At 35.8% G+C, this 15,979-nt stretch overlaps 2 protein-coding genes across 2 annotated transcripts; one reads left to right on the top strand and one right to left on the bottom strand.

Annotated features, from left to right (window-relative positions):
* Window positions 1–6,359: 6,359 nt before the first annotated feature.
* On the top strand, window positions 6,360–9,540 carry LOC143453099 (uncharacterized). Its single transcript, XM_076954246.1, has 4 exons — window positions 6,360–6,762; window positions 7,664–7,834; window positions 7,948–8,120; window positions 8,921–9,540. Exons 1-4 carry the CDS (start codon window positions 6,609–6,611, stop codon window positions 9,008–9,010), a joined length of 588 nt encoding a protein of 195 aa, XP_076810361.1. The 5' UTR covers window positions 6,360–6,608; the 3' UTR covers window positions 9,011–9,540.
* Window positions 9,541–13,940: 4,400 nt separating this feature from the next.
* Window positions 13,941–14,961, bottom strand: LOC143451946 (cytoglobin-1-like). Its single transcript, XM_076952735.1, has 4 exons — window positions 14,875–14,961; window positions 14,564–14,689; window positions 14,232–14,352; window positions 13,941–14,112 (listed from the first exon to the last, which is right to left on the bottom strand). Exons 1-4 carry the CDS (start codon window positions 14,922–14,924, stop codon window positions 13,987–13,989), a joined length of 423 nt encoding a protein of 140 aa, XP_076808850.1. The 5' UTR covers window positions 14,925–14,961; the 3' UTR covers window positions 13,941–13,986.
* Window positions 14,962–15,979: the final 1,018 nt, after the last annotated feature.

The following is a 15,979-nucleotide window of genomic DNA, read 5'->3' as shown; positions in this document are numbered from 1 at the left end:
CTGCTACTTCAAACTTTACTTTCAATGCAGAAGAATTTTGCGACAATAAGTCTTTTGCGAAAGCATTATGATACAACAATACGTTTAAGATTTGAATTATATACTGCAAAATGCCACACAAATGCTTTTTCTGGCACAGAAATGCCTTACAACATTTTCCTCACCGTGCAAAACTCAAGGCTGCTTTTATCAATAACAATCATGACGAACTCGTAAGAGTTTATAACAAGAATTGTATCATCTTACGAAGGGACATTTTATTTCAAACCAGCAACAACTTTGACTCAACTTTGGTTTTTGTTTCTATTTATGTTCAACTATTGCAACACGGAGGCCTCGTTGAGTAGAAAGCAGCTTTTCATGGAATTTTCTCTTTCAAATCTGCTGACTTGAGGTGATTGAAAAGGTGGTTTATCTTTGAGAAACGTCACGTGATCATGACGTTGCTACGACATGATTTTTCGGAAACATTTGTGCGACGCTAAAGAAAATGAAAATCACGTGCCAAGCATAATTGAAGACCACGTGATAAAATTACAGTTCACGTGCTTATAAGCACGTGATTTTTGCGTCATATATTGATGGAAAACCTCAAAAAGTGACGTTGCTACGACGTGAGTTTTTTGGGAATATATTGGCAGAAAAAGCGTGAAAATTACATGCCGAATGCAATTAGAAAACGTAACGTATTTTTCACGATTTAAACGTGCGTTTATCATAGGCTTACAGGTGTAAATGTTCGTTTAATAAACTTTAATAGAAAGCGTGCTTCATACTTAATCCGAGCAAAGCTCCTTTCGTAAGATTGAATGCAAATTGACCTGTCCTTGGATGCGTTTTAAAATATTGTAGGCTATTTTTGTAAGGAAAATAATATTCGTAAATTTTAAAGTTTGACAAAAAGAAGTAATAGTATTCGCAGTCCAGGGGCGAACTGAACCACAAATTTTTACCAGGACATTGTTAAAAAGACCACGTTCAAAATTTAGCATTGGGCTACATTTACTTGCGTATTTATCCCGCGCACTGAAAGCAAACTTTCCAATAGGAACTGTGGATTTAGTGGCCGTGCTAGTTGTTTCCAGCAATTATTACCTTAATTTTTTCGAGCACATTTAAGTCTTTTCGGTTTTGTCATTTTTTCCCTTTCCTTAAAAGGCGCTCTAATAATAACTGGGTTGATTTTTTCGTCCAGACCGCCGGACTTTTGACGATAACTAAAATGATTGATTGATAAATAAATAGGTAAAGGCCCAATACAGCGATAAGTAACTGATTAAAATGCATGTAGTGAATAAAATTCACGTTTTGAATAAGTAACCAGGGAACCCATATAGGGCCTATAATTAATGTCATGATCTCGAAACTCAAATGTGAAATCAAAGTAACTAAGGCTTCATTAAAAACAGAATTGCAAGTCCTAAAATAAAATATAATTAGTCACGCACGTGACTGTAAACTATATATAGATAAACTCTTAGTATTGAGCAGCCGACCCGCCCACACTGCGCTTACAACTGAATAACGTCATAGAGATGAAACCAACATATAAAGAACCAATTAAGGCGGCGTGATTATGCGCGAGGCAGAAAAGCAAGACAAAGGAATGTCACCACAATTAACTTCCAGTCAGTGAATTCTTTACTATTCACAAAGCGATCTCTGAGTTGATATTTATCTTGTCAATTTCGTGTTTAAACGTTCTTTATTCATCTACCGTATCTCTGAGGTAGATATGCTGTTTTGCATGGCGTATTATTAATTATTAATTATCAACGATGAAACATGTGCATTTGACAATATACATAGTGCATTTGCGTATTTATCTAAATAAGCTAGACTACTTACAAACAAAAAATTGTGCTTTTATGGGGTTTACTTCGTTTCTTCCATCTATAGTCTTACTACACGAAAATTTTAATATGCTTTGTTTGACCAAAACATATATATAAAACACGTCCGTTATATCGTTGGATTGTCTAAGCTTTTTGCTGTTATGATTTTACCTGTTACGTCATATTAACAAGCGAAATATCTTTTCAGGACGTTTATGTAGCCTATGCGGCGCCTTCCTTTATGATTTGGACATCAGGTGCTTGCCTGCAACATATCTAACCCCGTGATATGTATATAATCTTGCGACTGTTCTTGCGTGAAGAACACATTATAGAAATTATGGTTTGTTATAGAAAAAACGCTTTAAAATCAATTATAACAGTTGATGTTTTTCTTTTCGGCTAATTCAATACACTCTACACATATCCTATTAAGCGTCGTTTGCCATCTTGTTACTGGGCTACTAAGTATGCGCAGCATGTATTTCAATATTTTCAAAAATAAGACCGCTTTATTTGCAGATGCATTGGTCACAACTTATTTAGTACATTTAAACAGAACCACTGCAAGCGAATCATCATTCTGTTAACTCAGTCAACTTCTGTCCACATCTAGCAACTTAATACGACGACAGCCTAGGTTTGCATCATGGTTGAATTTTTCCCTATGGTTCTAATTGTAGACAATTTGACAAATTTTCTTCACTTCAAGTTAAAAGTTAGTTAAAAGTTATAACACTTAAAGATAAAACACGGGCGAAGTTGTTACTGTGTTATTTATTAACGACACTATAGCCTAGTATATAGTAGAGGGTATAAGGACATCTACTTGAGATCAAAGCTGGATTAAGTCCGTGTTGGAGCTGGGACGAAAAAGTGCAGATGAGGGGGCCCATACGCAAAATTTTGTCAATTGATAAATAACATTTAATATAGAACAAAATGCATGCAGAATATTCACAAACAGTATTCCCCAGAACATGTAGTAAAAGTTCATAATCTTTTACATATTTAATCAACCCATATCCTATAAATCATATTAAAAACTTTGACTGTTTAATCGGCCAAATAAAATCTAACCGCTAGAGGCTACCTCTACTATTGGTTTGGAAATTTGAACTGTAACTGCATATTAACGGAATTACCTGCCAACACAATTTATTTCATTATTTCTTCGTTAATTAAAATCAATTAATTACATTATTCGACAACGTAACTTATTTTTAACAAACCAAGGCGTTGATTTGCTAAATTTCTAGTATGTTACTCAACACTGTACTTCGGTGTGAACGCAAAAAAAACAGAAAAAAGTGATATTAAAGAATTAAGATTTAAACAAAGTTAATTTTGCAAAACAAACATGCTGTTAATAAGTGCAAGTCAAACGAAACCTTACCATGATATTTTTCATGCTGAGTTTATTAAGTTATAAGTTCATCGCAATTCATGAGGTTAAACGTGATGCAAGAGCAATGGACCTATCATGCAGTGTACACAGGTTGGTGTTTGTGTCTATCTTCTGTAGGCACGACAGTAGACAGCAATGGATAGAGCAATAACGGTTCATAGCTATACTCTTTTGACCATTTTGAATGACAAATAAAAAGAAAACCACAAAATGGTAAAGGAAATATCAAATCGATTAGCAAATACACGCACTGTAACAAGGACTCGAAAACGTAAGACGATTCGCTCTGTAGTGTCAGTAAACTATCGCCCAGTTTAAATCGTGCAAAAACTGTTTTCTGTCCAAAGATAAGGAAGGCAGGCAGGCAGGTAGGAATAAATAAAGACATTCCAACATCAGCACACAGTTTACCATTGTAAAGTTTAAAAAATATTTTTCGAGTAACGCGATTTTCATTTTGGTTACAAATTGCTTAAAGTTTCAAAAATTGTTGTTTCTTTACCAGTAAGTAAACGTTTGACAACTATAGACTAACGTAACTGGTGCACGTATAGGTCTAGAATAGAATAAGGGAGTAGTATATAATCTAAAGTCAAAAAAATCAGCAAGATCAGCAAGATTTAGTTAAAAAAATTGTTGCACGACTCCGGGCAACGATTTCTTGTCGCTCGAGCCACAGTTACCGACTACCGAGCTATAGCCTTTGTGCAAGTTCCAATATATAGACCTGGCTTATATCACCGTTTACTGGTACTGTAGTCCGTTATGTGCTGTACCTTTTCAAGTCAATTTTAGGCCCAAAATATCTGAATTCGGCTTATTTTTATCCAAATCTGACTAGGCTATAGGCTATTCTCTTTCAAAAACTTTTACCTTGCTAGACAATATGGCAAAATAGTCACATGGTTTATTTTTTGTTGTACTGTAGTAATGTAGACTATAGACGTACTGTACAGCGCGGTAAGCCTGCAGCTTGATTTTTTAATAGTTTACCACCCAGGACTTATTTTACGTTATTTGCAATGCAAGTGATGCTGATTTCTGAGGCATAAAAAATAACGAAAAGAGAAAGAAGTGCATGTGTCAAAAAACACGCGAATTTCCAATTTCACAATTATATTATTATACGTAATTATATGTAATTATACGTAATACGCCGAACTGACTGTAAGCTTGGAACAAATTCAGGAAATTCCCAGATCCAGCGCTTAGTGCTTAAAGTGTTTCAAATATTTGTGGTCAGTTGGGAGTATCTATAAAATACTAGGGATAGGGATTAATTTTAGAATCATTTAAAATCATGATATTTTATTTTTTTATATGAGAAAAGCTGTATAAATATAAACTTTTAAACATATTCGCAAAAAGAACACCGCTAAACTATCATTGTTTGTCTAAAAAATGATACACTTCAAAAAGTTGATGTTTTTAAATTTATTAATGATTTTGTTGTGGACTTTGCTGTTTTCAAGATTTTTGATTTGTTAAATTCGGTTTCTACATATTACGTGATATTAGCAACCCCTGGTATAATGTTTGCTTTATCATTGAGATTGTCATTTAGTATTGGGGCATCACATAAATCTATTGAATAAAGTTTTGCCTAACAGAAAACAAGTTTTGTGTCAAAAAGCATTAAGTCAATAAAACGACTTTTAACGGTTACCAAATACAAGGCACTGCACATAATGCGAAGTACAAATCCGAACACAATTATTCAAGCTAAAGAGTTACAAAAATAGAAAGCGATGACATGCTGATGAATGGGGAGAAAAGAAACAAATTTAAGGCAAATATTTCGCTGTAATGAGGAAACTTAAACCATTTCTTTTACATCAGACCGTGCAAAGATTCCGCACGTATTTTACTTTTTTTCCATTAGTCGGCTCCGTTATGTTAAATAAACGTAAATTCTGTTCTCGCGAAATGTATATTTGAATCCAGCCTTATCCTTTTTAAGTCTGGATGAGGCAACGGGAAAAAACCAGTTGTCAATGTATGGGAAAGTTTGTTTTTGTTTCAACGCTACTGTTCTCGTATTACAATAGTGCGTGAGATTCCAGAGAAGACAAACAGTTCACAATCGTGTTTCAAACAATGGTGTTTGAGATCGCATAAACGGCAAAAGATCACCCACGCATAGAGTGCACACGCCATGAATCATTTATCATACGCCAATGATTCAGCAGTTTTTCAAACAATTACTGGCTGCACTCTTACCTTTTTCATTCTGTCATTAGCAATCTAACCCAAGCATGGCAACGAACATTCTTCTTAAGTGTTTGCTTTAGAGTTTAGGCGACCAACCCCAGCCTTCTTTTGGTAGCAATTGACTTAGGGTACAAATAGGGAGCAAACCATCACAATATGTCGAAAATCTGTGAGTCAAATTGTGAGACAATGGTGCTTCAATGATGTTATATTTGTGCATGTTATATTCATACCTGTTAGATTTTTATGTATGTAGCATAGTTTATCATTGGGCGGCAAGGATAGTGATTTCTTAGCTTTGGCTGTAACAGTGGGCAGATGACGTTTTGAAAATAAATCGACAGAAAAAATGATTACTTGAAGTGCAACGTGTTTTGACTTATCCTATACAGTAATGCTAATAGATTATGCTGTAGCTAGATAGTTCAGAGGTGAAATACGCCGATCTACCCTAGCTACACTATGTGTGGCCAACCCTGCACACACTCACAGCAAAACTTGGCGTACAGTTGCACTGTTTGCAGTAGAAACTTGAAATTTGGTGACTTTTCCTAAAAAAAAGGTTCGGTTATCTGTCCATCTTTGTTTTATAAAGTTTGATTTTGTAATTTTTGAAATATTGTCATATTTTCATAACTTTGCTTTCTCTCCGCATTAAAGCGAATCGTTTTCGTTTACTCATTTACGCACCAATAACTCGACTAACTATTCTCTTGTGTTCTCTTCTCGCTGTCAGCTGGTTTTCCGCAAAACGGGGGCGCGACGTAACAAGAAAAACTTCTAGAAATGTATCACTTGTCGAAATACTTAATTTACACTAAATGCACTTGCTTTCGTATTACAATTATGATGCAATCAGGAAGCGAGATGTTTTTGCTACTAACCTGTAAAAATCCGATCAGCTTACGACGTATAGTTTTCGAGTAATTAACGATTTAAAATTTGTGTGCTGTGTCCGCCATACATTAAAAATAGTAACGTCGCGCACCCGGTTTAGATAGGGTTGGCAGGCGTCGAGAAAAAATCTGGTTAGTATAGGCTACGTCATCCAGGTCGCAATGAAGCCAAGATTTTTTGTGGTAATATCCTAATGTGTTAGTTTTTCAAAGGTATGAATAATTATTTTTTCTACAGAAAAAATAAAATCTTTCAAAATGCATCCAAGGCTAGGTCAGTTTGCTTCCAATCTCACAAGAGGTGCTTTGCTCGGATTGAGTATATCTTTTCAAATAAACACCCAATGGATTTATACTCCAACTGAAAGAGTAGGCCTGTATCAGGTTTGCACACCGGATTGTACAGCTCTCCGTAAGTACATAGCTTCAATTGGAAAATAAACATGAACGTTTTTACACAATAAAATGTTTTGTAACTATTCTGCTCAAATACGGTTACAGGAAGTGCTGGCTATTTTCATAGGATATGACATAACTGGTGGGCGCGGGCCGGTGGCTCAGTCTTCGTAAATAACGTTACTGTAGGCAAAATAGCCAACCAATTCACAACGTAACAAACACAGTACTGTATTATGACTAGGGCAACCAAAAGTCAATATGGTCAATTTTTTTAACCTGCCCAGAATGTTATCAAACAAGCACAAAACAAATTTCAGCTTTGTACGACGTGTGGTATAGAAGTTATTAGGTCAAATAAAGTCAAAATGTTACGTTAGGTCAAAATACGGTCAAATTGTTTCTTTAGGTCTTTTTTTTAGGTCAAAATCTATTAAACTTGTAATTTTGTAACCATTTTGTAATATTATTCTTCCGTTTTTCTCTTTTCTTGTACCGCAAACAATTCCAGTGCCGCAAATTTTACTTAGAACCAAAGCCACAAAGAGAGGGAAGGCTTTTCAGCGCGTTTGGTGACGTCACGATGTGACGGCATTGCATTTGAAACTGCAAGTTGTCAATCTTAATACGCAGAAACGAAAAAAAGTCAACACTAGAAAAGCATTTTGTCATTTTTAAATGCAGCTTTAGATTAGAAAGTTGCTGTAGACAGTGTAGAGACTATCAGTATAGCGTTTTTCAAAATAAGGTCAAAATTTAAACTTTTTAGGTCAAAATGAGGTCAAAATTTGCAAATTTTAAGGTCAAAATTTAAACTTTTTAGGTCAAAAAACTGGTTGCCCTAATTATGACTTACTGAAACCTATATCAAACTGCTATTCGTTGTTTTTACGTTTGCCATAAATGTCATTTTTTAGCCTGGACAGCAGCAGACCCATACACAGCTTCGTACGTGACTCGCATACTCATTATTATTGCTGATATTTTCATGGGCTTTACCATCATATCATGGTTTAAGGGATGGTGCAGCAGGCTGGAAACATTAAAAACTGTCCTAAAGATAGAGGGAACTTTCAGTATTTTTACCGGTAAGAAGACATAATGCAGTTCGATTGCAAGAACGGTAGCTAATGCCTGGCAAAGTTTTTACGATCATGGATAGGTTTGCCACGACAACCTTACTAAAATTATGCTTTAAAAGGTTTGTTCATGCTCATTGGGGTGATATGCTTTACGGCTATTGCACCCACTGCATCAAATATTTCTGCTGGTTGGGAATATGGATATTGCTATGCTGTTTACTGGGTACTGGCAATCTTCTGGATTGGCGTAGGCGTCATTAATATCTATTCTAGCACTTCAGACGCAACAGAAGTAAGTTTGGAAGTTATTAAGGCAATAAAAGTTATATACTGTACATTACGGCTATTAGCTATCTTCACAGACAAAGGTTTGAAACAGGCTTAACGCGAATAACTGTATCATGTGATTAATGGTTTCATCATGACAAAAATGTTTTCGGTGTGACCTGTTCATACGACGTAGCATTATTAAACATAATCGAACGGTTTTGGAATTATCACAATCACAATATGATATAGTATGGAAATCATCAAAATTGTTGACCATGGTGTTGTGTGATGTGGTGCATTTTTCACAACAACGTCACGTCACACATGTATTATGCATTGCTTATAAGGCAGGCCTTCAAAATCAACATTTTGATGAGTTTATTCACAAACTGAAAAATACATCGTAATGACACAACCGCTTAGAAGCCAGACGCACTGTGTCAAACCAATTTTGAACGACAGATTGTAATTGATCATTTCGGTATTATTTTGTGTATATTTACTATAGCCTATGTACTAGTGTACATATATATTGCTTAATCGCCCTTATATACTCATGCAAACAAACCGCATACAAATTTCAATAATTACACTTCCATTCCATTACTCTAAATTGCAAAAAAAGATTTAAGATATTTTGATGACGTTTAGGCCAAAGATTTCCCTGGCCTTTTTCAAATACACCTCAATATTTTTCATCATTACGAAACATTTAACAGTGTAAGAAGCCCAGAATACTATTGCAACTTGCTTCCCAGTTATTAATACCGTAACAGTTTACAATTGTCTGACACTTTTAATCGTTTATATTATATATTGAAGGAATATGATTGGTGCGGACGTTACAAGCCTAACACTTGTGCTGGAGGAGAAAAGAGCGCCCCCGTTGATTATAATTCGACCAACAATTGAAGAAACCCTTTATAGTAATTTCTTCTGTGTCATCTGTACCTTGTCGTTGTGTCTGAAATAGTGGAAAGAATTGTCCATCGTTTGTATATAGCAGATTTACTTGTTAGAAATGAAATTTTCAAGTTAATTGTAGGTTTTTAAACTTCAAACATTACATCACTTGTATTACTGCTCTCGTTTGTATTGCATTCATGTTATGTTGCACATGTCATACATGTTTATATTTTTGCAAGTAGGCCTAATGATATTATTTTTGTTCATGTATATAGGGTAATTTGAATCCTTTTTTCTGTACTAGATAAAAGCCGTATTATTCATTGTTATAAAACTGCTTGCTTGACCGGAAAGATACATAAGCTGAATTTAAACGCTAATTAACATTTTTCTCGTTATACCACACTTACATGAAGCATGATATATTTTTTGTTTTAGTTCGATATATGCGTTGTGCGTTTTATTGCTATTTGGACTGTAATTGTGGTAAACTCTGTGTACATTTTGAACATACAATACACAAACGCGACAAAATATCAGGTTAGTATGACGATGTTACTGAGGCAATGATGAATTTTCCAACGTAACGTTATAGTTTGCTTGAAAAGTTTAATCATTTTCCTTCCTGTCTTACTCAACTGACACCCATAATGGTATACCGCTTCTTTTAACAAGAAAAATTGACAACCTATTCAAAAGTATCTTCCGCTATATTCGAGTTTATCATGAAATCAACACTCTTAGATACAGTCATGTGATCATGTATTAAAAACAATATTGTAGTTCCGTTGAATAAGTATGAATAAATAAACAGAAACCCGTACCCAGCATACAGCTTTACGTTTTAAATGAGTAAACAGGGAACCGGTAACCAGCTTCACGCTGGTCTGCGAAGTTCGTTGCGTTTTTAACGCCTAGTTGTGACGTAACCGGTAAGGTGCATGATAGCTTTAATCACATTATGATGCCCGTATTCGGTTGCAAATTTTATGCTTACATAACTATTTACCCTCGGGAAAATTGTCTTTAAAAAGGACGGTATTTATATCAGACACACCAAGTTTTTCAATTGATAACTCAAATGTAGTACTAGTGTGACCACGTTAAAATGTCGAACTATTAACCTAGACGGTTGAACTAATAAAGCAACTGGAAATTGATAAGTGTTTATCTGAACGTATATACGCCATTCCTAGGACAACTACTAACCATCAATTATTTACGTCTTAAGATGAGATTCGTTGGTATCGAGGAATAACCTTTAAAAAGCATAAAACAGTGGTAGGCAAACTGCGGGTCGCGAGCCGCAAGCGGCTCGCCGGCATGTTTTTTGTGGCTCTTCTAGTCGAATCGTAAAATTCCAAAAAAATTGTAAAGGCTACCAAGCGTACCATTTATGAACGTTTCTCTCTTTTTCTTTTCTTTATTTAGGCTAGGATATTGATGACAAGATGTTGATTATCCACAATTTAATGATATTTTTAGATTGAGGAATGCAGATAAGGAACAATTAAACGACATAAACTATTTATGACGTCATAAGTTCTTATGACTTGCTTCGTCAGTAAAAAGTTAACAACCAAAGCGGCCCTCGGGTTCAAAAAGGTTGCCCACCCCTGGCATATAACTTCACCATCCATCTCACTCAGCTTCTAGAATGACAGAAGCCGGCATGTAACATTGACGGACGGATGACGGATCCGTGTATAATGAAAGTAATCACCGTGACGGTTACATAGTCTTTTACAGGTCTAAATACAAATGATTTTGGAAGACCGTCATAGCAATTTCAAAAAATAGACAAAACGCATAACGGTCTTCACGATAGTTCGCGGTATAATGTTAATCAATCTCGGAACAAGTTATGAAAAAATTCAACCGATATTTCACTGTTGGTCGGTCAACTTAATCCCGGTTAAACTCAACCCCAGTTAAATCAACTTTGGTCAACACACCCGATCAACTCAGCACCGATTAAATCAATCACGGTAAACTCAACCCCGGTCAATCAAATTTCAATAAACTCAACCCCAGTTAATTCAACTTTGGTCAACTCAACTCTGGCCAATATGATCTCAGTCAAGTTAAATTCGGTTTAAATTTAGAGTGTTAAAGAAACGAATGCAAATTTTAACTTTTCGGTTATCTGCAGAAATAGTAACGGTCGGCAGTGGAATTTCCCGAAAGGATTTCTTTCATTTGTTTTTATAAATATTTACGTACTTTACTTTCATCGTATGCCATACATTACACATAAATAATTAAAAATTAATGCTGCTATAGCCAAGAAAACGTATATAATTTGGCTTAATTCTACAAAGTATGAATAAGTTTTATGACGACAACTGATTGACTTGCATGATTTGATGTTTACAGATTAATCTGAATATCTTATGCTTCTCATTTTCTGGCGAATTTAGAAGTCATACACAAAGATCAACAGAAGTTTAACTATATAACATCGTCCAAGTGAAATGCCATATTTTTATTTTGTTGTTTAGCAATTTCACAATCAGAAAGTTATGCTTGTTTAGTTGATGGCTGACAAGCGTTATACCACTATACCAGGGGTGGGCAAACTTGTTCAATGAAAGAGTCACTTGCAGGAAACTATAAACACCAGCGAGCCGCAAAATCAGTAATGATTGTCAATTTGTTTATTATATTATTAGTAGTCATTTTGGGATATTACTTTTCAGCTAGAAAACCCATAAAAACATGTCAGCGAAGCGTACTTTGACCACCTCTGCCATTGAGTATAGAATCTATACCTGAAAACAATGTCGGATTCTATGTTTCGTGTTACGTCATAAACGAAATGCTGGTCTAAATAAAGAAAAAAATAGACAGAAACGTTCATAAACGGTATTCTTGGTAGCCTTTACAATTTTTTTGGAATTTTACAATTCGACTAGAAGAGCCACAAAAAACATGCCAAAGAGCCGCAGTTTGCCCATCCCTGGTCACTATACTGTAGCTTTGTTTTCCACTTACTAATCTTTTTTATCTATACCCTGATTGGAATAAAAAAAACCATATAACTGATGTAAATATTTTTGCTAAAATACGAAAAACGTGGTAAAACTGTCGACCGCCACATAGGACAAACTGTAGCCTACAATAGTATAGATTTTATTAGCGACCGAGGTTAGCATATTTTGTTCTGCTTGCCTCAAGAAATTACCCTTAAGACAGAAAGCAGTACTTTTATTCAAATGTGGTTTAGCTTAACCGGAAATTGGCATTTTTCCCAACTATTCTGTGATACGTGGACGTAAAGCTTTGCATAGGATTTGCAAGATTGAACGTATAAACCAGGGATGTCCAACCTGCGGCCCGCCTGAGATTTTTGTGCGGCCCGCTAGTCATTTTCACTCCAAGTAGTATTTTGAACTTTGAATCTTAGCCTAATTAAAATGTACCAGTCAGCTTTTAGGGGGACAGTAATAGTATAGTATGGGAGCAACAGGATCATATATAACTATAAGACTCGAAAAATGAAATCACGCGTTTAGTGCTTCGGTAGCCTATAGTGAAAGTTCTGCGGCCCATTGAATTATTTCAAGTGACAGTGGGGCCCACTATAATAAAAGGTTGGACATCCCTGGTATAAACTGTAGCCTACGCATGAGCCCTCATGAGCCTATAAACTGTTGTTGGTCTGGGAAAATAGTCTACGCCGACGTTTTATAGCTTTCAGCTACGCAATGCAATTGCAAAGTATGCGCTGTTCAAACACTCAAGAAAAATTTACCTCAGGAATCAGCGGTTTTTAGCTTTGCCACAGCTAAAACCAACTTTAAAAAATGACACGCTTATTACCTATATATGCTAGTGAGCGCGTGATGAGCAATGCAGTGTAATGAAACCAGAAAATATGTCAGATACCAAACATTTCTACTCTTTTTGAACGATTCATTATACCTTGTTATCGCTTTCAGTCGCCGTGTTTACATGCCCATTAGCAGCACAAGTTGTATAAGATTTCATATATATATACTTTATTACATACACAACTTCAAGAAACGTTGAAAATTTGGTTGCAATGAAAATGTTATGAGATAAGAAGTTACATGCCCAAACATGACAAGAATTTCGTCGATATCGAAAAAAAAATGATTTTGAGATTATTAAAATTTTGTTGATAAAGAGAGGGACTATTTCTACGTAAATATATCACGCAGCCTCTTGTTAAAAATAGACGTATGACGAATGTATGTTGATGTAGCTATAACTTGTATTTGAACAAGTGAAACACATCATCAAGTCATAAAGTTGCAGCACGTAGTTGACTGTGATTTTTGGTCTATCGATGATATGAGTCAGTCTACAAGGTCGTACACACTTTTGACGAATGAAAAGTTCGATTGTATGTGCAGAATTATTCTTGTCTGATTGCAGACAATTTCTTGGCAGTTTCTGTCTAATGGTCGTGACATCAATAAGCACAATTGGTCACTTCGATTTATCTTGATTATATTGTTTCTTCATTGTTAAACAAGGTAATTACATAACATTGTGTCGAAACAACCAAAATATTAACGTCTTCTCGACCGGGCCATTTCATGACAATAATGAAAAATTCTTGGCGTTAACTAATAGCGATATAAAACCGCATTTTTCTTGGTTAGCAGGAAACACGTCACAACGAAACACACATACGAGCAAACAGAGCAATTATGTCTTGCGAGTGATACAAACATAGTTACTAAAGTTACATAATTTTACTTGATATTTGTTTCACTGTTGGTTTGCAATTCTTCATACCTCTATACATTATAGACGGTTAGGTTAGGGAAAAGGCCGTGCAAGAAGTTAATTTCAACCATTTAATGTTTTTTTTTGGAGTTAAATTTAGTTTGGAAGGTAGATTTAGGTTAGGTTTAAGCTTCTATGTTATAAGTTATCACATTTAAGTTAACAAGAAACTGTGAAATAGATTCAAACGCATGATATTTTGTCCAGCGAATTAGTGGCGGCCATTAATAAACACTAATGATGAACTGTTTCATGACACCGCAAGCCTTGTCCCACGATTGCATGAGATCATCTGTTTTCATTGGACCAAGAGATTCACCAATTGCCCTCGATAAAATGTCTTCAATTTTCTATGTATACAAATAGCAAATATGAATTAAAAGATAATGAAAACATAAAAATTTAGCGCAATGTAAACATTTACATTTAAAAAGCTTGTTTATTAGTATAATGTTCACAATATACTCACTTCAAAATTTCTTGAACCGACGTTGAGCATCTTGTGAGCTTCACCAACATCTTCCAAAAACGCTTTCAAGTCATCTTGTTTACCTAACAACTTTATGATTCTGTCCAGAGCACTTGCCACTCTAAAACACAAGCACATGCAGTAGGCGTCATTTAACAAAGAATGTCGGATAACAAGTTAATGACTTTTATTAACTTCTATCACTACGTTTGTTTTTACAGTTCAGTATTGAGAATAGAACGGCGTGGACTCTGATGAAACAGCGCTTAAATATAAAAGATTGAAGGGTTACTGTTAAAACTTAAATAATCTGTAAAAAATTAACCATTTACTTTACTGCATGTTCGATGACCAAGGGCCTGCTAGTCAAATCTTCTATGGTAATAACTTCATCTTGTGGTAGGCTGAATCGCGAGTACCCGTACAGTGACCGTGAAGAGGGTGCTTCGTTGTATAATCTGTACTTGTAAAAAAAAAGGAAAAATGATGAAATAATTTATTCAAAACTTTATCAAATTTGCAAGAACTTGTGCAATGTTTTGTAATGTTGCATAAAACAGTCATATTTTATGTAATTTTCATGCTGAATATCCACAACGAATGCTAGGAAAAGAATTTTGTTTAAATAAATTAAGGCTCATACCCCAAAAGTACTGCCAAGCCGACTCCATCAAAACCATGTTCCTTTATCATGTTGTCCCAGGATTGTTGGAGTTGACAAACCTCGTTTGCAGATGTGGCGAAATAATATTTCGCACCATTGTTTGATTGTTTTTCGTGTGTTTTTCCACGCTTTATTTTTGTTAGTTATCAGTTAGCTTTTATAGTGTTTGTTATGGTTTCTCTTGTCCACTGTTTTGTTTCCTGGTGTTCTCTTCTTTGCCGCCTCAAGTGTTCGGATGTGGTCGAACGCGGAATCATTACGTGTCCTTCTTTGGTTGGCGTCACGCATGTGCTTCAGGCGGGAGTGTGTGCTTCCTAAGAAAACGTGGCCTTCGAAGTCAGTCGTGGTAGGAGCGTTCAAGACGAGGACCTATGGTTTTTCTTGGTCCCTGAGATCTGTCTTGCTGCTTTTAGTAGATTTTACCGAATTGTTTTTAATGTGTGTCCCGAAAGTTAAGCCCCAAACGGAGAGGAGTGTTTTTAATCTCATGTGAAATACAATCGAACTACGTTGGAAAACGTTCGTTGGCTTTGAGTGGGCCGTGAAAGCGGTAGAAGACGAACTGGCAATAGAAAATCTGTAACAAATTGGCGAGCGCGCCAGGATCTACCGTCACTCGAGAGATTTCGAGCCTCACTACCCGGATATGGCTTTTAACCTGATGATGACACCACCTCGTTTCAATTCAGGTGACGATCTATCCGAGTTTTTGAAAGTTTTTAATTCATATTGTGGCAGCGTTGACGCATCCGACGACGTAAAAAGACACCTTTCTTTGGACGCAATCGACCGAGACCTTAAATGGAAGATCCAGGGGAAGGACAAAAATATCTACGACATATCTTACAAGACGTTGGTTGAGCGAGCTTTTGAAGCAATCAACGGCGCAGAATTCTCGCACACATTGCGCTTGGAACTGATTCAACGCGTACAACTGCCTCAGGAAGACGCACGGAATTTCGTCTACGCGCTGAAAGCCCTCGGCGACCGATGCTACCCCGAGGACGAAGACAGCCAACTGAAGAACGAACTACTTTATTTATGCCTGATCAAAGGCTTGAGAGACAAGCAATTGGCTAGCAGC

This window comes from Clavelina lepadiformis, chromosome 4 (genome assembly GCF_947623445.1).
Source record: "Clavelina lepadiformis chromosome 4, kaClaLepa1.1, whole genome shotgun sequence".
NCBI classification, from domain to species: domain Eukaryota; kingdom Metazoa; phylum Chordata; class Ascidiacea; order Aplousobranchia; family Clavelinidae; genus Clavelina; species Clavelina lepadiformis.
Note: the sequence above shows the minus strand (reverse complement) of the source record. Positions and strands in the feature narration are given on the sequence as shown.

Coding starts and splice junctions, on each gene's coding strand:
- LOC143451946 (XM_076952735.1), bottom strand. CDS start 14,924: ATGATAAAGGAACATGGTTTTGATGGAGTCGGCTTGGCAGTACTTTTG. Junction 14,353..14,563: donor GTCATCGAACATGCAGTAAA/GTAAATGGTTAA, acceptor CTTGTGTTTTAG/AGTGGCAAGTGCTCTGGACA. Junction 14,113..14,231: donor TCGGTTCAAGAAATTTTGAA/GTGAGTATATTG, acceptor TTGTATACATAG/AAAATTGAAGACATTTTATC.
- LOC143453099 (XM_076954246.1), top strand. CDS start 6,609: ATGCATCCAAGGCTAGGTCAGTTTGCTTCCAATCTCACAAGAGGTGCT. Junction 6,763..7,663: donor ACCGGATTGTACAGCTCTCC/GTAAGTACATAG, acceptor GTCATTTTTTAG/CCTGGACAGCAGCAGACCCA. Junction 7,835..7,947: donor AACTTTCAGTATTTTTACCG/GTAAGAAGACAT, acceptor ATGCTTTAAAAG/GTTTGTTCATGCTCATTGGG.